A 22,284-nucleotide genomic window follows, 5' to 3' on the forward strand; every position below is an offset into this window, starting at 1 on the left:
CAGAGACACTGGCAAAATGCTTGCAAGTCTGCTAGAATTACCATTCTACCATGTCAATGGAGCCTGCAGGGGATCCCCAGTTCTTGACGCCGGCAATTCAACTTCAGTCCAAGGACCATGAAGAGATCCTGAATGTCATCGATCAACTGAGATCGGAAGGCATTAGCAGATATGTCAACCTCCCACAGTTGGTCGTGTGCGGCGACCAGTCCTCAGGCAAGAGCTCTGTTTTAGAGGCAATTTCGGGGCTCGGTTTCCCAATAAAAGACAATCTTTGCACTCGTTTCGCAACGGAACTCATCCTGAGACGATCCTCAACCCTCGGCGTTACTGCGTCCATTCATCCTGACGAGGATCGTCCTGTTTCAGAGCAGGAGAGAATCCGAGAGTTCGAGTCCTCAACGGTGGACTTGGGTCGCTTTGCAGACATCGTCAAAGAAGCCGAAAACCACATTGGCGTAGGTCAAGACGGCCATGTATTTTCAAAAGACGTTCTTCGAGTCGAGGTCTCAGGGCCCACCCAACCTCATTTGACTCTGGTCGATCTTCCCGGTCTCTACCATGCACCCGACGAGTTTCAGAGTGTCGAAGGAGTCGACTTTGTGGAGTCTTTGGTCCTGTCCTACATACGGAACGAGAGAAGTGTCATCCTGGCTGTCATCTCCGCCAAGAGTGACATAGCGCTCCAGAAGGTTACCGCTTTCACCCGCAAAGTCGACCCGACAGGAAATCGCACGATGGGCATCATCACCAAACCAGATTCTCTCCCGGAGGACTCTGACATGGAACGGTCTTTTTTCCAACTGGCCAACAACAAGCGGGTACCGTTCAGGCTAGGTTGGCATGTCCTCAGAAACCGAGATCACAAAGAGCGACATTTCTCACTCGCCCAGCGTAACGAAAAAGAGCTCGCATTTCTCGCAAGTGGTGTGTGGGCGGCCTTGCCAAAATCCCAGGGCGGCATTGACTCACTTAAGCCAAGATTGAGTGCAGTTCTGAAAGATCATATCCTCTCCGAGCTCCCAGACTTGATTGGCGAAACTCAACAGTCTGCGCATGACACTGCAGCCAGTCTACGCAGGCTGGGGGATGCGCGTCAGACACTGGCTGATCAACGTCAATATCTCCTGCATAGCAGTGAAAGGCTCACTAGTCTTCTAGGCAGTGCCATCCATGGAGTCTACAACGACCCCTTTTTTGGTGATGCGATGGAAGATGATGGCTACCAAAGGCGACTACGGGCTGTGGTCCAAAACCGTCTCTCTGATTTCTCTGAGAATCTGGAAAAACACGGGATGCAAAGAGAGATCATAGACGACGATGACGACGATTACGACGACGACGCTAACTCCATGGATTCTAGTGAACCCAGGATTCTCCGTTCCAACTTCGTGCAAGAAGTCCAGCAACGTATGCGCAGGAGCAGAGGACGAGAGCTTCCTGGCACATTCAATCCCCTCATCATTGGTGACCTGTTTTACCTACAATCAAAGCCGTGGGAATCAATCGTGACGGATTGTATTGACAATTTACTGGAAGACGTCCAGAAAACCACCTTGCCCATCTTGCGTCACATTCTAGACAACAAAAGCCTCACGGGGCTCATAGAACACGTTCTCAACCCAGCTTTTGATGCAATCGAGGCGTCATTACGGCAAAAGACAAGGGAGCTTCTCGAACCTCAACAACTTGGGCACCCAATTACTTACAATCACTACTTCACAGATAGTGTGCAGGAAGCCCGGGTGGGGCACATTTACAGAAATACCGCCCGGAGACTGAAAGAATTCCTCGGGGGACAATACCCGCAGAATTCATCCTCTGTCCAGCGGTTCACGTTCAGCATAGACCTCCTGGTTGAAAGTCTGGCAGGTGAAACCGAAGTCAGTATGGAAGTCTTTGCCGCTTCTGAAGCGGTTGATTGCATGCAAGCATATTACAAGGTGCTGAGACTTTCCAGACTCTAATTCTTTCTGACCGGGATCGCAGCTAACAGGAAGTTCTGTCGCATAGGTTGCAAGAAAGAAATTTGTGGATGATTTCAGCGTTCTCGGGGTTGAAAAATGCCTGCTAGAACCGCTGAGCATGATATTTTTACCGAGCGTTCTCTACGGACTAACGGATGACGTGGTTGGACTGATCGCTTCTGAAGACGAGAGTACCCAACTTGAGCGCCGACAACTTCAGGACAAATTGGTACGACTGCAAAGGTCTTTGAACAAACTTCATCGACTCGATAGATACAACATACCTGGTAAGGTTATCGGAAAAGTGAAATGCCGGAGGTGATACTAATGGAAAAGGCATAGCTTCGAAGGCAACAGTTGAGGACCTCAGTCAAAATGACGAACACATAGATGGTGACAACAATTCTAGTGTGGAAATGTGGAAAGCCGAAACCCCAGGAAATTCCGAAAGGTCGATTCATTCAGACTAGGCTCGCGGACAGGAGAGAAAAAGCACAGAGCTAGGCTCATTGCTTACACCTCTGCATAGGGCTTTGGAGGAGATCCCTTCGATTCTCCATGCGCAATTTCCGCAATTCGAGGGGTTGATCATGCCACCGGGCAGCAGAAATAAGAAGAAGCATCCGAAAGTGGTTCTTTACGAATAGAAGGTACAGGTTAACAGGCGGGTGTTGTATTGTACAAAATATCAAGTTCAAGCGGATTTACCGATCAAGCCACCATTGCAGCCATGCAGGGACAATGTGAGTTGCAGCGTGGCTATGCTTTCACCGCAACTGCCGATCTCTTGGATGGTCAACTCTCGGCAGCAGCGTGACCAAACTTCAGGGAACCATGAATGAAGTCGGAAACAAGCTTGTACACCAGTCTCAAGAGTCCACTGCATCCCACAACAAGTGGGAACAGTTGGCCAGTCGAACCGCATGAGTATACGCCGCGAACATGGTTCCATGCCAAAGTCAATTCCACGGCAACGACGAGGAGGCCAAGACCTAGAAGCGAGATCGACGCGGTGACCCATGAGGGTTGATTGATCTCGGCATCTGCGGTCGACTGGTCATCATCATCGGCATTGGTCCAATTTTGCAACCACTCATAGCAGTCCAGGATCACCACCAGGACATTGTTGGCCACGAGGACCAGAGCGGCCAGTGAACCGAGGGTGAAGACAACTTTCAGCAAAGTACGTGTCCAGCCATACAGGCTGACGCGGGCAAAGATGAAAGCGAACCTGCTGCACCTGTTCTGCCGCATGTGGTCAAGGCCTTGGAAACTGTACCACAGCCCATACGCGCACAGTGTGGTTCCCAAGCTGATTCGGATCAGGGCCCCGACGTTGGAAGGGGCTAGTCGTGACATACCACCAAAGCGATCTCTTTTTTTGGGCTTCCAGGGCGAAGTGGCGGCCGAGCAGATTCCTCCCAAGGCGAACAACAGGACGACATATGCCTCAGCTGCGTAAAGGGAGCTGCCTCGCTGCACGGTGATGACCAATAGGCCGGCAAGCATGGCGATTTGGAACGAAGTGTTGACGCCCCGCATGGCAGCGGCCTCTTCCTCGGAAAGATTGTATGCAAGGATGCTGGTCAGCCATTGGATGTAGGCTCCCAGTCGCACCCCCAGCCCATACGTGTCACCGTCTCCTTGAAAGCCGCAGTCCGTCTCTGCTGCTTCCGCTGTCACTGTCACAGGCTGGTATGCCGTGGTTGCAGCCGTCTTGCATGCGAGCAGCACCAGCACCAATGCAGCGAGGATGGGAGGAGGTGGGTGGTGTGCATAAATGCCACTTGAGCAGATCATTGGCCCCATTGGCGTTGGGTGCGACACAGCAGGAATGACAGTGACACTCTGTACTGTACCAGCTGTGCACTGTAAGAGATTGGCGGCCACCCAGTCGGGATGGGCGAGCATGTTTGGGGGGATGAAAAGCCTAAGGGCCTTAGGATCCGATCCTTATTTATGTTCTCCTACAGCCACACACAGCTATGTACGTCCATCGTCTGTCGTTTACATTCACGTTCAAGTGAGGCGACTTCTGGTCTCAAAGACTGTCGTGTTTCAGAACAGCCACAACCGAGTCAGCCTGATCGGTCAGTCAGGTAGCTGTACTCCGTACGGAGTCCTGGATCCGTACGGATCCGTATTCGTACGCAGTTTTTGTACGTATACAGTATGTGTATGTGTATGTATGTACAGTATCCATACCCGTACACTCCCTCGGGCAGGACAAGGAAAGGCAATTGGGAACTCGCTTCGCAGGTATTGGTGTTGGTGCCCGATGCCAGTGTAAGTACTTACTATATGTGCATGAAATCCAAGCATCCATCACATGCCACACACATCCCATCCCGCCTGCGCGGAATTGATCCAGGTACGGACGACGAGGACGGACTACGGCCTACCTACGGAGTGCTGTAGAGAGTACGGTGTATGCACCCCAGCCATAAACAAGGCCACCCACTCTCCTTGACGAGAGCCATGGGACGGGATGGGATGGGAAGGGAAGGCATGGGGAGGGATGGGATGGGAATCCTAGAACACGACCGGGGGCCCCTGAGCCTGAGGCCTCGCCACTAGCTAGTGCGGAAGATATCCAACCAGGAGGAAGACTAGTGTATGTATGCATGGAGTATGATGGATGGTGTACTAAATGTTTCCCTCCAATATTAGCGGAATGCCCACTTCTGTCGTGGCACACTATTATATGCACCTAGTATGGAGATACCAGGATGACCATCCTAACCCTCCTAACCCCTCTTTTTCAGCCTCAAGAGCCTCTTCGCCCTCCCTCGTCGGGGTCCAGACGACGCCCCAGCCCAAAGATCTTTCCCTACTGCGAGCACTTGACCCTCTCACATGTCACACTGACATACACTCACACTGACATCCTTTATTATACATCATACCTTATACCTTGTACTTGGATCTTGGATCTTATCCTATACTTGTAGCTCATATCTAACTTCTAACAACTCACACTCACACACACTCTCACCCCCTCAAACCAATCTCACTTTCTGAGATTCTCAGAAATCTAGGGCCATTGGAAAACCAGAGCCAGAACCAGAAAACGGAAACGAAACGGAAAAATGGTCACCTCGACTCAAGACCAGGCGGCCGAGCAGGCCAACGTGGCTGTAGGCCTAACAGGTGAGTGAGAAAAGCAGACAATCCAATCCAATCCAATCCTATTCTTTTCTTTTCGTTGCCCGACCGAGCAATCCTAATCTTTTCGTTGCCCAACCGAGCAAACCTTTTCTTTTCATTGTCGCCGAGATCTACATACATACATATACTAGGCCGGGCCAGCTACAGCTACCTTACAGTAAGCTAATCAACCTGAACGGTCGGAAGATACGAACCGCGTACAGCCTTGGAAAGCATGGCTGGACAAAGAAATCGCCGCGCGCAAGGAAGCAGAAGCGAATGACGAGCAGCGTCACGATCAAGATAAGCTTCGAAAGGCTTATCTCGAATCCCCGGAGGGTCAGAGGATGGTGATTGCAACTGAGTCGGGCAATGCGGCTGGCTAGAACACCCACTGAACCGCCCACTGCACTGCACTGCCTTGCGCTGCTCACACGGCTCATACGGCTCTGGGTCGCAGTAGGGCTACAAGGCCACGGCGGCTCCTCCTGTCTAAAGGCCCTAAAGTGCACGAAGGACAGTACTTGACACTGGCAACGGAGGACACAACTCGATTGTCTGATGGACGAGGACGACTGATTCTTTCGCTTCAATCAATGATATGGTATTAGCGATGGACGAGGACGAACTGATTCTTTCGCTTCAAAGAATGACATGGTCTTGTATTTCACAATATGGATATGGATGAATGAATGAATGGACACTCGTTGGCTACTATCAAGGATGCAACAAGCAAACGCAAGCGCAGATGCAGATGCAGACAAGCCTGGAGCTTTAGTTGTAGCTTATGAATGCATGAATGATTTAATGAATTAATTCTGTCGTTACTGTCGTCCACCACTGCTGAATGAATTCATCAATTCTGTCGCATTCTGTCGTTACCTGTCCTCCACCGCCGCTCAATCAGCGGAAAATACCAGAGCTCGGATCTCAATGCTTTCTCGAGGCCTCGTTGGGATTGGTAGTGCTCCATCGTCATTGCCATTGTCATCCGTCATGAACGAAGCATGTGGAGCGACTGGCCGATTTGGAAATCCACAAGTCAACAACAAGCTGCAACAAGTCTGAGGCCATGACAGGGAGAAGCTTACATCTTGCAACACGACTGTCGGGCTTGACGGCGTTGGAGTCGAAACATTTGATCGCCAGTAGCTGTTGGTGCGTCATGTCCTTCTGGTACCACCAGCGGTGACGGGGGCTATATCGAAGGTAGTATTGCTCGCCCAGAAAGTGCTGTGAGACGAGATCGCTGGCTACAAGATCTTGGTCGGGGTCGACGGATCGGTAGTCGCACAAACCAAGCGGTCGGTCCTGCAGAGGGGAGAATAGAGGCCGCCACAGAATAAAGTACGCATACATGTCAGTAAAGCGTCAAGGTTCGCGGCCGGCCTGGTCACGTACTTGATTATCCGAAACCGACGAGCGAGAAGAGATTCCGCTCGGTCAGGAACAACATCCTTCACTCTCCTGATTGCCGATTCGGTAGTCTGATCTATGAGGTCTCAGTCTCAGTCTCAGTCTCAGTCTCAGTTTCGAGATCCCCGATCAGCTTGACTGGCTCTGTAGGAGCAGCCTCTTGATGCCAACGCCCACGGGGAACACACCAACGTGAACTCTGATGGATGGTTTGAGCAGTCGCTGAAACTCATTGACTCCGGCAATCTCGACGACTGCGTCGGCTTTGCGAACCTGACGTGCAGTGAGCTTGGGCTTGACTTGGCCCCTCCGAGTCAGTCAGATCTAGTTCGAAAACACCCACCACATGATCAAAGATATAAACCTCGTCTGCCCCGAGATGCGTCTTGAAGAACTCTTCGCATTCTGGGTAGTAGAGGTTTTGGACGAGGTCGTCAGACCAGAAATCGTCGTACACGAGAGCAGAGATATGTGTCTCCACTTGAAAGCCGTGCACGTCAAGGGAAAATTTCTCCTTGGAAGCAGAGATGTCGTGGAACAAAACCTGGTATGCTGTGCAAGAAAGATTGTTTTGCCTCGCGCCGGGGAAGTGCCAGGGCTCGATTGTACACTCGAAAGGCTTCTCGGTTTCGTAAAGGGGTGACTTGTCCAAGTATTGAACCTCACCTCTTACGCCAGCCTCGTCTGTTGTTGAATTACTTGCCGACATGAGTCTTGTCTTCAAACGGTTCTTTTTGTATTCTTGCTGGTTTGAGGATCAGAGTAGAAGGACGCCTGGTCCGAGAGAGCGAGATTAAGTGAACTGGTGGGAGAGGAGGGGCTGGTTAACCTAAACCCAAGCGGCTCACCTAAGGCTAAGGGGCCCCTGTCCTGACCATAAGCCCCCGGACTTCGTCCAGGAGGGAGGGGGGATGGGAGAGGGGATGCAATGGCAACGTCAAGGTTGTGTGTTGTGTCTCCGGGATTGCCATCTTCATCATCCTCTGGTCTTGCACAAAGGCGGCTTGTTCACAGTCCTATCAAGAAGTGCCCATCGCGGCGTCAATGGCTAGTATGGTCTCTGAGTTTCAATATCCCGTCCTTCTCAGCGGTTCACCGCTTCCCATTCGCATCTACGGCACCGCTTTCGGGCCCAATAGGCCAGTGCCACACGTTATCGATGCTTTGCGAGAAGGGTATCGGGCAATAGACACCGCGTCGACGAGAAAAGTGCACAATGAAGTCAGCGACGGCGAAGACATCGCGACAGCGCTCCAGGATGCAAAGATGGCCCTGAAACGGGAAGATCTCTTCATCCAGACAAAGTTTGCCCCGGCTTGGACGCAGGCTGAGCCCTGGGCTTTCGATGTGGGCGATGATCTCCAAACCCAGGTTTACAAGAGTGCCCTCCGGAGTGGAACGGCACTGAAGGTCGACGCCATAGACGCCTATCTCCTGCTTCAGCCCATGGGAACCATGGAGGAAACAAGGATGGTGTGGCAGGCAATGGAAGATATTTACCACCATGGAGGCGTCCGCTATCTTGGTATCTGCAAAGCCGACTTGCCTGTTCTGGCCTCAATCTATGAGAAAGCTACGGTCAAGCCATCGATCGTTCAGAATCGGTTCACCCACCGAAACCAGTATGATAAGTTGGTGTTGGATTACTGTAAAGAGCACAAGATCTGCTATCAGGCTTGGGGAGTGTTTTCTGAAGAGAACAAAGCGGTGGCCAAGGCCGTGATGGGCGATATCCATGCCCGAGGTTTCAGAGTCGCTGGGGCGGACTTTGATTTCTTTCTCCAATGCATCATGGCCATGAATCAACGTCAAGCTGTCATGTTCCACATCGTCGATGGAAGCTCCAATGTTGAGCATATGCGGCAGAACTTGAAAATTGGCGCGGAATCTGCCTCGATTGGAGACGACTTGATCGTTGCATTTCGCGATGCCTTGGACCAATACCACATGAGAGCAAAGAGTACCGCATGAGGCACCCCAGGGAGGAAATATAAAGAATATTAAATGAAAGCTATCATGGCTATAAGGGATCGATATAGGGCCCCGTAAGCTGATAAAGCGCCATCTCAAATCACCTCCACCCTTAGCACATCAATATGCACTGCACCATCTTCCCCTGAGTGGAACTTTGGTCTTCCTTTCGAGTGTCAGCATTTTCTCCTCGGTCGGGTCATTACCATAGCGCTCTCTCAACTTCTGTTCGAGGGCAAGCCAGTCTGGCACAGGGTCCTGAGCACCTTCACCGGTCACTTCCTTCACTTCCTGACTTGCACTGCCGCCACCAGGCTCGAAGATGACCTCATTGTCATCAACGAAGCGTAGAGTGACGCCTGGGCGTTTGCCTTCCAGTATTTCGGCATCGTTCACCCAGTGGAATAGGTCGCTTCCTGTGTTGAGATGTGCTCCAAACCCATTGAACTCAATGAGTCGTGCTTTCCAGGGAATGTCTTCATTCTCCGTCTCCATCATATGCACATCCATTGTACATGTATCAAATGGTATCAATGGCTTGACTTGGTCCCAGAGGTGCAGAATCGCCTCGACAAATCCATTGGAATACCTGCCCCGCCAGCCCATCTTCTGCCACCAAATATCCTGACTGACGGCTGTCACCCGGCCCTTGCAACAGAAAACGCGAAACTCACGCTTCAACTCGATGTCAGGGGCCCACTCCTCGACAATAAGGGCCTCACCCGGATCCTGAGGCCAAATATTGTCGGCCAGTGCAAGCAGTCGGGCAACACAGCGAGCGCTCGTGAGGAGGCGCCGTAGCACGATGTCGCCCCGGGGAGGCAGAGGACCCGGTTTGGTCGTCGGCAAGTTGACGGCGAAACTGTCCTTGCAGGAAGTGGCACCAAGCCGGACGAAAATGCGATCATCGGGCGACAAATGGCTGCTGTCGAGGATAGATTGAATTTCGTCTGCCACAGTGCAGGCCTCAACGGAGGCCATGGCTGAATCAATGCCACTGGCAAAGGTATCCTTCAGGACTTGACGTGCTTTCGCGAGGAATCCGGCGTCGAGGGGTCGGATACTGATGACTCTCGTCGCCATGAAAGGTGCCAACGCAGCATTGTACCACAAGTGGTACATATACTGGTTGTTGGCCTCGGCATACCTAGCATCGAATTCGGGCGACGCGACAGGCACATCAGGACCCCAAGGATGCAACTCGTGGTGATTGTGGGAATTGGACAGAGAACTATGCCGGAAGGGGTCGTCGGAGGGAGGAAGCCGAGCAGTATAGTGGGACGATGGGATATACTCGAGGTTGATTGAGGCTACTTGGGCCGCCATGGGTGGATGTTGCTTTCTGACTCTCAGTCTCAGTCTCACTCTCAGTACAGGATGAATGCCCTTTGGGTTTCAAAGTCTGTAGGTCTGCAGACTGAGACAAGAAGAGACTGTCAGGAGGAGGCATGGCGACTGTATATAGGCAAGATGCTGGCTGGGGCCGCAGGGGGCGGGCCTAAGGAGCCTCCTAAGCCCTTGAGCCCTTGAGCCTTTAGGCTTAGGAGGCTTACAGTAGGCAGGGCGCAGGAGCGGAGGGCAGGGCGCAGGTGCAGGTGCAGGTGCAGGGTGCAGGCTCGCACCACTGGCACCAGGGTTCAGGTTGTTTGTGACGTGGCAAGCTGGAAGGATGCATCAAGGTTGTCAACCGCACCTGCGAGACTGCACCTGCATCCCTGGTAGTACAGTACGGATACAGTACTCCGTACAGTACCTACTTACTTGCTTTACCGTCAGGGACCTGGTACCAGGTAGTTGCTGCTCGCTAGCCTGCGTAAGGCTTTCACAAGGCAACCTCCAAGGCAGAGGTCACCATCCACGGTCACGGTCACAGTCGCGTCGCGGTCGCGGTCACGGTCACGGTCACGGCCACCTCTCTCCTACCCCTCGCTCAACTTCCGATCGCGCTTGCTTCGACTTAAACAGGCTATAAGGTTCACACCTCAGGTTCACGCCTCAGGTTCACGCCTCAGGTCTACGCCTCAGGTCTACGCCTCAGGTCTACGCCTCAGGTCTACGCCTCAGGTCTACGCCTCAGGTCTACGCCTCAGGTCTACGCCTCAGGTCCACGCGTCAACATGACGCTGCGGAATGTTGAAATCTCCTTGCGGTACGGACCACGGTTGAAGCATGCATTCGCGACTGTCACTCACTCTCTACAGCTCGGAGCAGGTCCTCAATGCAATCACCCAAATCCGCACTCGTTTCGGCGCCGCCTCCATATCGTGTGGGGTGCTCCATCACGGCGAGGTCATCTTCACGCACGGAGATGGACTGGCCAACGTCGAGAAAGGGCTCGCGCCTGATCCACTAACCATCTACCCCGTCGCCTCGAACACCAAGGCCTTCATCACCGCTCTGTGCGGCATTCTCGTCGATGAGGGCCGTCTGTCTTGGGATGAACCAGTCTCCAACATCCTTCCTAGATTCAACCCCGTCCATGATCCCGAGATCGGACGGCGTGCTACTCTGCGAGACCTCTGCTCCCACGGCTGTGGACTTGCCCCTCTGGATAATGCCGGATGTGGTTTCCATGATCAGTTTCTGAACCCAGGCCACGAGGGGGTGCACATAGCCTCTCATCTACCCGTGGCTTATGATTTCCGCGCACATTGGCTCTACAACAACTTCTTGCTCGGTGTCGTGGGAGATCTCATAGCTGCAGTGGAAGGCAAACGATCCGGAGAGGTCCTGAGAGACCGAATCCTCCAGCCGCTGAATATGACGCGCACTTTCTCCCGGAACGATGAGTACTCAGACGACAACAACGCCGCCAAAGGCTATGCGGTCTTGGATTCTGGTGAATTGCTTCCTTTGGAGCCGCCCGATCTCCAGGACTGTGGCCTGCAAGGAGCTTCTGGATATGTGCGCAGCTGTGTGCGAGACATGCTGGTCTGGGCCAAAGCGGTCATGCAAGCTGAATCGGCCGAAGTCCAAGGCTCGTCTCCCGAGAAACCAAATCCTCTGCGCCAGATGAGCGTCACGAGATCAGCCATGAGACCGATTGTGAACGGACTGACTGGACTCGAGAACTCCTACGGCTTAGGCTGGTTTCGGCACATGTTACCCTCCACCTTTTTAGGATCGATCGGTCCCAACTTTGCTCTCCTTCCCGAACCTCCGGTGATCAACAGAGATGGACCTCCGCGGCTTACCGTAGCTCACTGGGGAGAGTTTGGGGGGTTCCTCAGTTCGTTCTACACATTCCCCGATACCTGTAGCGCTATCATCGTCCTGGCCAACACTCCGGTCGGGACGGGCGACCCTACGGATCTCATTGCGCAAACATTGTGCCAGGAGCTTTTCAACATGCGGCCTCGAGTAAAGCTAGAGGATTTTGCGGCTCAAGCTGCTTCTACCGCCAACCTAATTTGGAGAGCGTTGGTGGAGGAATGGGTACAAAACAGAGTCCAAAACACTCATCCTTCGCCCTTGGAGGACTTGACCGGGACCTATACGAATACAGGTCTGAAGCTCACCATCTACGTGACTCAAATCCCCCCGCACAAGGTTGGCTCCGGGCCCAATCCCGAACTGCTGACCTTCAACATCAACAGAATGAAGAAACAGACTGCAAACTTACGCCATTACCACTATGATACATGGACATTCCTGCCTGATTCGCGGGATGATGCGGTTCGGAAGGGTATGTTGAATTTTATCAGGCTGTCCACAATGCTCATGTCTTTTGTTCGTGATGAGAAGGGTGCTGTCACCTCCCTCTGCTGGGACTTGCAGGGAGGGGTGTGTGAAGGCCCTGCTCCAAACCTTAAGGAATTGGTCACACCGGTTTGCTTCACGAAGGTGTGACGGGTTGACTGGGTCTCGATGGTTGGGCAGAACGTATGGGCTCTAGCAACAGCAGAAGCAAAAGCAGAAGCGGCCAGACGTGCCTGCATGATCCCTTTAGCCTAGTGTTCGGAGTAGGCAAACGGACTGGACTAGCGGTCAGTATTTCTCCCTACTGCAACCTCTTCAGAGGGGTTGAACCCCAATAAAGCAGACCCCGGACAGGGTTGGACGCCTTAGAAGCCTTAGGGCCTGACCCTTGTGTGTCTCCTCGTTGTTCCAGTGCCGCCTCTCGCCACCAGCACTACCTCGGATTGCCTGGCACCTACCAGGCACCTACCAGGTGTACCAGTCACTGTACAAGCTACTTGAACATGGGATGACCGTACTCGACTGTCCTGTACCATGTTGCAACTACACGATTCTACTCCTGAATTTTGGACCTGTCGATATGCCATCCCCCTGGGCGTCAATAACCTCGAGCGAAGTTAATCAGCTTTCGGACAGCGAAAAGGCGAATCGGGCTCGATTTGACAATCGATCAAAGGTGGAAGCCTTGATCCAGGCACGATTTCCCATCGCAGCAAATAACAGACCAGTCCGAGCAAGATTGCAGCACATCACAAGTCTTACGGTCCATCTCAGCGATGCGGTCAAGGTCTGTTCGTCTGGAGAATACGACACATGCAAGGAAATCTGGGGGTTACTGGGGTTCGCGTTGGAAGTCCGTCCATGTCCATCGATGCCTGAGGCTGAGGCTGTATGGGGCGCCACTAACTCTGCGTCCAGGGGCTGTCAGGAGACCTGACACACATCGAGACGGTGGCTGGAATATACGAGGACATCCTGAACACAGTGCCGAGATATTCGTCCTACGCTGATGTGGTCCCGAACCATCCCACCTTCAAACGGGTCCTGCCAGATTACTATCGTGAATTTCTACATCTCAGCGTCCGAGTCATCGATGTTTTCTGTCGAGGACAACTCAGTGAGTTTCTTTGTGGCCAAACAACTACCACTCAACCCCGTGTTTCTTACCCATCTCTCCAGACATTATCAAGAGAATAAAATGGAAGAAAGAACTGAAACCATTCAACACCACGGTGCGGCGGCTCATCAAGATCAGAGACTCGGTCATCGCAGAGGCAGCTGCCTTTCACCGAGAAGACGATCAGGAACTTCGACGACGGATGCTTGGACTGTCTTTACAGCAGACTCCCACCGAACAAACCCCGCCCGCGATTGTGCAACCGCATCTGTTCACCGTCCCGACTCGGAACAAACTCTACGTTGCAAGAGAAGGACTCATGTCACAACTAGCAAATGCATTGGGTTGCGAAGACTCTTCTTTCGAGACCGAACTCAAGTCCGTCTTGTTATACGGCCTCGGGGGCACGGGAAAGAGCGAAGCCGCGATCGAGTTTGCACATCGTCACAGGCATGAGTATCACTCATGCTTGTGGATTGCAGCAGACACTCCCGTGAAGATTGCCCAAGGCTTTACCTCAATTGCTACCAAGCTAGGCCTCACGGCGGCAGATGATGCACAGATGCACCTGCGCGTTCAGGACTGGCTATCCGAACCCAGTAGGTATTCCGCCCGCGGTTGGCTACAATGGCTACTGACAGGGAGGTCCGGGTCATTCCTGGCTGCTCATCCTGGACAATGTAGACGATCCGCGCCATCTCCAGGGTTACTGGCCCACAGCGCCCTCGGGCTCGATCATAATCACCAGCCAGGAACGCGATTTGCTCCACGAAGGCTTGGTCGGGGCCGGTATTCTGGTCGAACCTTTCTCGGTGATGGAGGGCGAAGAGCTCCTTCGAACCATCTTGCAGCGCTTTAACAGGGGCATCCACCAAGCTCAGGCTAAGGCCATTGTCCAAGAAGTCGGAGGCCTTCCGATAACCATCAAAACGATTGGATCCTATATGGTCGAAACCAATGTGGGTGCCGAGGATTTACTGGTAAGATATAGAGATCTCCTCCAAGGCCAACGCATCGACAATTGGAGCGTCGGCACAACAATAGCATCTCGATCGCTCGCCGGATTCAAAGTTACACTCGATAGACTCGACCCTTCATCAAAATTCCTTCTGAGCGTGCTGGCGTTGCTCGACCCCGACACCATCTTTCCAAATCTGTATGATCCTTCTGTGCAAGAGGATGTTTTCGTACCCTTCTTCCCGACCAAAGATGAGTAAGTCGATCTGGGTGAATCCTGACGAATAGAACAGGTGCTCAGGTTTGTCTAGGTATGACCTTGCCTTCAACAGGCTGCAAAAGTACTCCTTGATCGGATCTTACCCTGCAAATGAAGATTCGGCCTCCGTGACGGTACGAGTCCACCGCCAAGTGCGAAGACACCTCTTCGCCAGTCAAACTTCGTCAGACCTGAGTACAGCCTTTTCCTGGATTGTAAAAAAGTTGAGGAAAGAGTTTCCGCACCAGTCGCCCTTTGCGGAACCTCTTAGTCGGTCGTGGCCACAGTGCGAGTCATGGATTTCTCATCTGATAGCACTGAATGAAGTGGCTGTTGCATATCGAAACAAGCTACCTGTTTCAGAGGGTTTGGCCGAAGTCTTGGTGGACGGTGCGATTTATCTTTGGGAGAGAGGTCTCCTTGCGCAGGGACGAGATCTGATTTTGTCCGCGAGAAACATCTGCGAATCGGGGGCGACCGATCAATTGCTGCTTGCTGAAGTGTATTCATTTCATGGCTGCATTCTGTCAGACGCCGGAGAGATCGACAAGGCACTCTTCTGCTTCAACCAGCAGGTCAATATTCGACGAAATCAGCTCCATGAGCTGAAGAGGCAGAACGTGGCCGCTTCAATGTGGGATGAGATCAAACTCGCCAACGCGTACAACAACCTCGCAGGGATTCTCACCGCCCACCGGGATTTCGACAAGGCCGGCATGTATAACGACTTTTCTCTGCAACTAAAGGAGCGCTGGAAGCACACAGTCGACCTCGACTATCTGCTCACCCTCACTTATCAAAACTTTGCAAACAACCTTGCGCAGCAAGAGAAATGGGATGTCGCTGCCGAGTGGTATGACAAGGCTCTGGCCATCCCAGAAGAGAAACATTATTTCCCGAGGAGAGCACTTCTCTTCCACAACTACGGACATTTGCGCCTCCAACAGAGCATGTTACCAGAGGCCTGCACATTGCTGACCGAGGCTGTCCAACTGAGAACGACGAACTTGGGCGATCACTACGATACCGCCAACTCGCTCCATCTGCTCGCTTGCTGCTACAGGAAGATGGACGAGCCAATAAATGCGAGGTAAGTCTGATTAGAAGCCAAGTGTCACCGTGAATTTAGGATCCCCGCTCACCACCGTCAACTGCTTTGATAGGGATCTACTACGGGAGGCCATTAAAATCCTAGAGCAACCACACCTCAACGACCGCAGACGCATTGCTCGGTCGAAATTCCAGCTTTCTCTGGTGTTACGGCAGATGAATGATCCAGAAGGGCCGCAACTGGCCCTCGAGGCGGCACAGATGAGGATGGACATTTTAGGCCAGGCCCTGGAGGACAGTGTAGGAGAAGAGGACTTTGACGAGTTGGTTCCGTATGTCTAAGCGACATTCTGCTCCTGTCATCAAATCGGCGACGGAGAGAAGGACGGAAGAAGAGGGTTGTCCCGTTACGAGCCTCTGCCACAGTTAATTACAGCCATGGTAGAATGCGTACAATCATTACCTATCACCTCCCAATTTCGTCAGGGTTGAAGTTGTCTGTTGTCCACCAAGTGGAGGACAAGCAGCAGTTGAAGCGGCGCGGCTGAGTACGGTGAGACACTTGAACTATGGGAGCAGATGCGAGTTTAGGCGACGTCATTAGCTACAGCTAGTAGTACCTCATTGTACGCTAGCATGCTAGTGTACTCGCACCGGCTCTAATAATGATAATCACCTTGCCGCCTTGAACACTCTTGGCATCATTTTCACGACTCCGTCGCAGCGCATGCGCAACTTGAACTCGAAGCACCTGTAGACGAGGCTCTTTGGTGCCACTGTAGTTACTGGTTCAAGATCAGTGCTTCCCCTTTGACCCGTACCCTCCTCGCAGCCTAGGTGACCCAAAACCTTGTTCGCAGCTGTTTTGCCTACACAGGCCGACCAACCACAACCACAACCACGACCATGCTTTTCTTCAGGTACGAGCGCTGTTTGTTGCCCGCTTCCAGGAAAACCCAAACCCAAACCAAGAACAAAACTGACGCTGCAACCGACCCATAGCTTCTTCAAGACGCTGACCCAACAAACCGTAACGGTCGAGTTGAAGAACGACATCTCCATCCGCGGGACCTTGAAATCAGTGGATCAATACCTGAACATCAAACTCGACGACATTGTCGTTCTCGACGAGTTGAAGTATCCCCACCTGAGTTCGGTGAAGAACGTCTTCATCCGCGGTTCCGTCGTACGATACGTCCACCTGCCGCCGGACAAGGTTGATCGTGGGCTCCTCGAGGATGCCTGCCGCAGGGAGGCTATGGCGCAGAAGGGAAAGGCCGCTTGAACACCATTGAGCGGCCACTGACTTTATGAACCGGGATGCGGGGATGGACTGAATAAAGCAAGCAAACTGGGACTTGCGATGCGACATATACAATAAGGTCAAAATATCCACAACGTCCTGAAAACAAGGTGCCGAGGTACGGTTGATAGCTTGCTCAGGCCACCAGGTTGAGCCGATGAAGGCCAGCTTTAACACACCGGGAATATCGACGCGTTGGGCATGTGCTGTGCAGATCTGTGCCTCCTTGTCGAACGGTGGGATCAATTGAGCCTTGCTGGCACTACAGTTCCCGAGCATTGAAGGGAACAAGAGGGCGCGCGGCGGAGAAAGGGATCAGTCGCCTAGCGCATCAGAGGGAGTGGATTGCCATAACTGCAACTTACTTCGCCCGGTCGATGGTTGGATTGAAATCGCCTGAGGAGAGCTAAGGCCGTGACTTTACGCCAGGCTCCGTCGTTACAGCATAAGATGGCGCATCGAGGTCAAATGATGACAGGATATCCTCGTTTTGCTTTCCTGTATGCAGACGCTACATCGCTCTCTGGCCATAGGCGTCCAACACAGTTCATGTGAACATGGTTCGTCTCTTCCTACACCCAATGGTACATCTTGAACCTTGCCTACACTCCGTATCGGAGCTGGCCGTCTCCGCTGCCCCAGCCTTCAGCTCCAACTTCAACCTTGAAAAGCCCGTTCTTTCGTTTTTCTGCGTCCCACTTTTCAATCCACGCCTTCATCTTCTCTCGAGTCCTCGCACTGCCAACGTTGACAGTCGGCACGATTCGATTGATCCGTAACGCACAGCAGAACATGGTCAGCTCTCGAAACGAGCTATGCTCGGAATACGGGACACCAAAACAGTTGGACTCCCGCGTGCTTCCTCGCTGGGGTGCGAGGTCACGCATCGTATATCGAGTCTTCCACCCGTCCGAATGAAGCACAGTGGCCACTGCCGGGTTCTCCGTGAAGCGCGAAGAAGGTGGACGATAGGACCAGCCGGTCGGCCTGAATCCGACAACGCGAGCAAAATGGCCTTTGAAAGATGCCATGTAGTCATGCAACGTTTCGGCTCGGATTTCCATCAACGTCTGCATATGAACCTGTGCTTCGAGCGGATTCGCTGTGAGACGTGAGTTGAGTTCCTCGTCTTCCAGACACGCGCATATGCGCATTTTGGCCGGTGGCGCATAGATCTTGGAGTTCAACGCTTTGGCAATTCCAAGGCATATTCTTTCTTTGCCGATCGAGTAAGTGCCAATGACGACGAGGAGCCGTCCTCGACGCTTTGAGTTCTTGTCTTCATGCTCTTCTTCCTTGGCCATATTGCCCTCGCCCTGTTCTAAAAATCTTTTCATTGTGCTGCCAGCACGGTCGGCCTTTGCCTTTTCCCAGGTGTCATTTGTATCAACAATCTCTTTCGCCAAACTAACGCACATCTGGGCACACGCATCAATCACATCTTGTTGGCTAGGAAATGCATATCTCGGTGTCAGATATGTGGTGTCTAGATAGCAAGTATCGATGACCTGCTGCTTCGTCTGGTTGGTAAGGTTATCGACGATATCAGGTCGCAGAAGAGGATGGCTGACATGTGCAGGGCAAGCCCGAAAATCTCCGCAGTGAAGGATTCGAGTTGTCTTAGCCGATCCATCCTTGTTCTTACCTGCGACTTTCTCGAATAAGTAGAGTGATGAGCCAGGGCAGTGGTTGGCAGGAATCATGGTAACAGACACCCCGTTTGTGTTGGGCACTTCGACCTTTTTCTCAAACTCAAGCGGCACCACCCACTTCGGATCAACCTTGAGTTGCTGTAGCATCAGGTTGCAGGTGACTTTGCTGGCATAGATCGGGCCATGGCACCATGACGAGGTGAGGCCGATGTAGTGGTCACTGTGGAAGTGACTCAAAAAGTAGGCATTCTGTCCCTCGACCTTGCCGTAGCGAAACGCGTCAACGCAGATGAAAAAGCCAGGCATGATCTTATAGAAGGGACACGTTCGCTGGTATGCAGGTTTGCCGCGAGAGTGAGCTTCGTTTGCAGCGGCTTCTGCCCAGGCAGCATCCTCGGCATGTCCAGACATCAACCGAGTAAATGCAGAGACTCCTTTCAGATCGCTTCTAGTCACGAATGGATTTGACTGAGCAGGGCGTGCTATGGCAGCACGTTGAAATCTTTTCGGGGTTGGACCATCGTAACTGTTGTGGGTGCTACTTTGGGCACCAGGACCATCAGTCGTGGGATTTGATATCCCTTTGCTGAGCTCAGAAACCTTTGGAAGCGGTTCAGTAAGACCATCAAGGCAGGCATTGACATGAGAAGATGCCTGGCTTTCGGAAAGTCCCTTCATGCTTCCGGTACAAATTGGACAGACGGAGAGGCCATTTCCATCTTCACTCCCCAGCTGACCGTCGCCCTCAAAATAGCTCTGGGGCGTTCTGATACTCTCTGCACCACTTTCCGATTTTGAATCTTCGTCCAGGCCCATTTCCAGGTCTCGTTGTTCTTCCATCCATCGTCGTTCCATGTATTCCTCTCCCCCCTCGAAGAATTCATCTTTCTCAAAATCATCAAAATCACCAAAATCCTCAGCATTAAACACGCTGGTTTCTTCGGGATTCAATTTAGGTACAGTGGCGATATGGTCTTCCGTTCGCTCATGCCTATCATAGCTGGCAATTCTGTCACTTATGAGAGGAGCCGGCGTCAATGAAGATCTGGTTGTTCTAGACCCTGTCCCGACGTCAATGTTGGCCAACCCATTTATGTCGCTTGCCAGTACTTCACCCGCATCATTAGAATGATCACCGGATTCATGCAATACAGCATCCCAGCCGTCCTCTCCTTCGTCGCTCGAATCTTCCAGGAACCCGGCCCGCTGCTTTTGCGGTTTTGTCTGGTGGGTGATCCGGATCTCAGAATCTATGCGGGGTCTCGATTCGTCACCAGGACTGGTGAGTTCCGGAGAGGGCGTCCGAATAATGAGTTCTGCGTCTTCTTCGAGTGTTCGCCTCCTCTTGATGGACCCTTCCTGCTCATTGAAGCGTATCTGTTCGTCGCCGTTGGTGAGGTAGGACGTCGTCTCAGTCACTTTTGGCTCCTGTAGTCTGCTCCGACCGTCCTGGAAAAATAAAGGAGTCGAGGGTTTGGCAATCTTGCCATCCTCAGTGTCCTTGTCGGACTTGTTGAAAAAGCTGAGAATAGTATTCTGGCGTAGGCCATGTTTCTTTGCACTGGGAGGTCTGGAGCCAAGTTGACGAGCGAGGACTGGAGTATTCGCCATTGCCGCCCGCTTGTCTGTAGGCATCGGAGTAAGGGAGAAATAGGCAGAGCGGTTGGGATGCTCGTCATTGCCGCCGGTGGCCGGCGGAGTGGGAGGGCGACCGGTCGAGGGCAAAAGCGCACTGGGGCGGCCTACAGCGGCATTCTCGCGAGGATTTCGGAACATGACGGCAATACTCTCATATTCACCATTATCGTCCGAGTTCAAGGGACGACAACGGTGCATACAACGGCGGGATGGAGTTTGGCAATTGAAGATTAAAAAAAGACCCTGACTACGACGGGCTTCAAGATTCGAGGTGGACTCATGACGCGGTGACGAGTTGCGCTTGGTCCCTCGACAGCCACCACCGCCTCCCCAACTTCTTTGTTTTGGGCCACCCTCTCCATTCATGCCCAAGTAGCACAGATTATCGAAGGCAGGGTCTTCTGGAAATGAATAACGGGCTGCCATTTTCTGCTTGGAGGACTTTGGTGACATCCGAGGGCTGTCGAATGGCAATCAAGGCATCTCGACTCAGGCTCCGGCAGACGACCCGCCCTGATGGCGTGCGTTTCCATCTCACATTATGATACTGTATCACGTCGCGTGAAAATGATCCAACTACCTAGCACTTTACATTTTCTAGAGGATCCGTCCTTGTACTTGCACTTACCTTAGGCATAATATATAATATAGGCACTCAAGGAAGATCGCGCCCATTGCTCTTGACGCGCGGTCACGTGTATTCTCAACTCCGTGCTCCGAAGTCCTGACGAATCACAGAGGACCGCGTACCTACCGCGTAGATGTATGCAACCTTGATAAACCAACCGTATCCAACGTCATTTTCTCGTTGATCTCACATTTTTCAACAACAGGCCGAATCCGTCTGTACAGATCCTCGCCACTGTACGGGACCGCGGACAGTCAGCTTGATACGCATGCCGGCGGATATCGAGCGGCTCAAAGATGAGGTGAGTGAAGGCGGCCAGCTGGTCTCCGGTGTACAAGTATCCTGATACCTGATACCGCATTCTAGGGCACGAGACAGCAGGTCGTAATTGCTGGGGGAGCCGCAGGCCTCGTGTCCCGGTTCTGCATCGCACCGCTCGACGTGGTCAAGATCAGACTCCAGCTGCAGGTGCACTCGCTTTCGGATCCTCTGTCGTGCGATGGCATCAAAGGTCCAATTTACAAAGGGGTCTTCTCAACTCTCAGAGCGATAGCCCGGCAAGAAGGCATTCGCGCCTTATGGAAAGGCAACATCCCCGCCGAACTCATGTATGTCTGCTACGGTGGCGTGCAGTTCACGGCCTATCGCTCCATTACCCAGGTCCAAAGTCTATTACCAAAACGCGCTCCACCGTCCATCGAGTCTTTCATCAGTGGTGCCGGCGCTGGTGCTGCCGCAACCACGGTTACTTACCCGCTTGATCTTCTCCGGACCCGGTTCGCTGCACAAGGCCCCCAGCGGGTGTACACTGGCCTGCTGTATGCTGTGCGGGACATCAACCGCATCGAGGGTTTTCGTGGGTTCTTCAGAGGTCTTAGCGCCGCCGTTGGTCAGATTGTACCGTACATGGGCCTCTTCTTCAGTAGCTACGAGTTTCTGCACCAACACATCGGTGGCAAGACCTTGCCGTTCGGGTCAGGCGACGCTACCGCCGGGATCTTTGCCAGCGTCTTTGCGAAAACCGCAGTATTCCCACTCGACCTGGTGAGGAAGAGACTTCAAGTCCAAGGTCCCACCCGAACGAGATATATTCATACCAATATCCCTGAATACAACGGTGTGATACGCAGTCTGGCGGCGATCTGGAGGAGAGAAGGCTATAGGGGTTGGTATCGTGGCCTGACGGTCAGTCTGGTGAAGGTGAGGAGTGCAAGAACCACGCTCAAAAGACCTTCAAGAATCTGACGGAATCATAGGCGGCTCCGGCATCAGCAGTCACCATGTGGACATACGAACAGGTCCTTCACGCGTTAATCACGACGGACAAGAACGATGAGCTGTGGGAAATGTATACTGGTTATGATGATGATGATGACTGAGTCTTGAACAGGTGCTAGCTGGCATTGCTCCAGATTCATCTTATTGAAGCGTTCACGCAAGATCCCAACTGGCCTCCACGGTGAAGATACGGCAACACTCC

The 22,284-nt window shown here is 52.7% G+C and overlaps 10 protein-coding genes across 10 annotated transcripts; 6 read left to right on the top strand and 4 right to left on the bottom strand.

The window, feature by feature from the left end:
• Nucleotides 1-50: 50 nt before the first annotated feature.
• On the top strand, nucleotides 51-1,967 carry A1O3_09387 (uncharacterized protein; the record flags this gene model as incomplete). Its single annotated transcript, XM_007739481.1, has 1 exon — nucleotides 51-1,967. One exon carries the CDS (start codon nucleotides 51-53, stop codon nucleotides 1,965-1,967), a length of 1,917 nt encoding a protein of 638 aa, XP_007737671.1.
• Nucleotides 1,968-2,762: 795 nt separating this feature from the next.
• Nucleotides 2,763-3,878, bottom strand: A1O3_09388 (uncharacterized protein; the record flags this gene model as incomplete). The annotated part of the gene is made up of 1 exon (XM_007739482.1): nucleotides 2,763-3,878. One exon carries the CDS (start codon nucleotides 3,876-3,878, stop codon nucleotides 2,763-2,765), a length of 1,116 nt encoding a protein of 371 aa, XP_007737672.1.
• A 2,135-nt stretch (nucleotides 3,879-6,013) lies between these two features.
• Nucleotides 6,014-7,239, bottom strand: A1O3_09389 (uncharacterized protein; the record flags this gene model as incomplete). The annotated part of the gene is made up of 5 exons (XM_007739483.1): nucleotides 6,014-6,132; nucleotides 6,206-6,367; nucleotides 6,472-6,606; nucleotides 6,719-6,824; nucleotides 6,874-7,239. The coding sequence occupies 5 exons, from the start codon at nucleotides 7,237-7,239 to the stop codon at nucleotides 6,014-6,016; spliced, it is 888 nt and encodes a 295-aa protein (XP_007737673.1).
• Nucleotides 7,240-7,574: 335 nt separating this feature from the next.
• Nucleotides 7,575-8,501, top strand: A1O3_09390 (uncharacterized protein; the record flags this gene model as incomplete). The annotated part of the gene is made up of 1 exon (XM_007739484.1): nucleotides 7,575-8,501. One exon carries the CDS (start codon nucleotides 7,575-7,577, stop codon nucleotides 8,499-8,501), a length of 927 nt encoding a protein of 308 aa, XP_007737674.1.
• A 120-nt stretch (nucleotides 8,502-8,621) lies between these two features.
• On the bottom strand, nucleotides 8,622-9,827 carry A1O3_09391 (uncharacterized protein; the record flags this gene model as incomplete). Its single annotated transcript, XM_007739485.1, has 1 exon — nucleotides 8,622-9,827. The coding sequence occupies one exon, from the start codon at nucleotides 9,825-9,827 to the stop codon at nucleotides 8,622-8,624; it is 1,206 nt and encodes a 401-aa protein (XP_007737675.1).
• Nucleotides 9,828-10,670: 843 nt separating this feature from the next.
• Nucleotides 10,671-12,350, top strand: A1O3_09392 (uncharacterized protein; the record flags this gene model as incomplete). Its single annotated transcript, XM_007739486.1, has 1 exon — nucleotides 10,671-12,350. The coding sequence occupies one exon, from the start codon at nucleotides 10,671-10,673 to the stop codon at nucleotides 12,348-12,350; it is 1,680 nt and encodes a 559-aa protein (XP_007737676.1).
• Nucleotides 12,351-12,780: 430 nt separating this feature from the next.
• A1O3_09393 (uncharacterized protein) lies at nucleotides 12,781-15,925 on the top strand (the record flags this gene model as incomplete). Its single annotated transcript, XM_007739487.1, has 6 exons — nucleotides 12,781-13,053; nucleotides 13,119-13,317; nucleotides 13,380-13,916; nucleotides 14,002-14,530; nucleotides 14,586-15,623; nucleotides 15,646-15,925. 6 exons carry the CDS (start codon nucleotides 12,781-12,783, stop codon nucleotides 15,923-15,925), a joined length of 2,856 nt encoding a protein of 951 aa, XP_007737677.1.
• A 564-nt stretch (nucleotides 15,926-16,489) lies between these two features.
• A1O3_09394 (U6 snRNA-associated Sm-like protein LSm2) lies at nucleotides 16,490-16,868 on the top strand (the record flags this gene model as incomplete). Its single annotated transcript, XM_007739488.1, has 2 exons — nucleotides 16,490-16,503; nucleotides 16,586-16,868. The coding sequence occupies 2 exons, from the start codon at nucleotides 16,490-16,492 to the stop codon at nucleotides 16,866-16,868; spliced, it is 297 nt and encodes a 98-aa protein (XP_007737678.1).
• Nucleotides 16,869-17,488: 620 nt separating this feature from the next.
• On the bottom strand, nucleotides 17,489-20,314 carry A1O3_09395 (uncharacterized protein; the record flags this gene model as incomplete). The annotated part of the gene is made up of 1 exon (XM_007739489.1): nucleotides 17,489-20,314. One exon carries the CDS (start codon nucleotides 20,312-20,314, stop codon nucleotides 17,489-17,491), a length of 2,826 nt encoding a protein of 941 aa, XP_007737679.1.
• Nucleotides 20,315-21,072: 758 nt separating this feature from the next.
• A1O3_09396 (mitochondrial thiamine pyrophosphate carrier 1) lies at nucleotides 21,073-22,183 on the top strand (the record flags this gene model as incomplete). Its single annotated transcript, XM_007739490.1, has 3 exons — nucleotides 21,073-21,105; nucleotides 21,171-22,004; nucleotides 22,061-22,183. 3 exons carry the CDS (start codon nucleotides 21,073-21,075, stop codon nucleotides 22,181-22,183), a joined length of 990 nt encoding a protein of 329 aa, XP_007737680.1.
• Nucleotides 22,184-22,284: the final 101 nt, after the last annotated feature.

Source organism: Capronia epimyces (genome assembly GCF_000585565.1).
Source record: "Capronia epimyces CBS 606.96 chromosome Unknown aczIQ-supercont1.9, whole genome shotgun sequence".
Classification (NCBI taxonomy): Eukaryota; Fungi; Ascomycota; class Eurotiomycetes; order Chaetothyriales; family Herpotrichiellaceae; genus Capronia; species Capronia epimyces.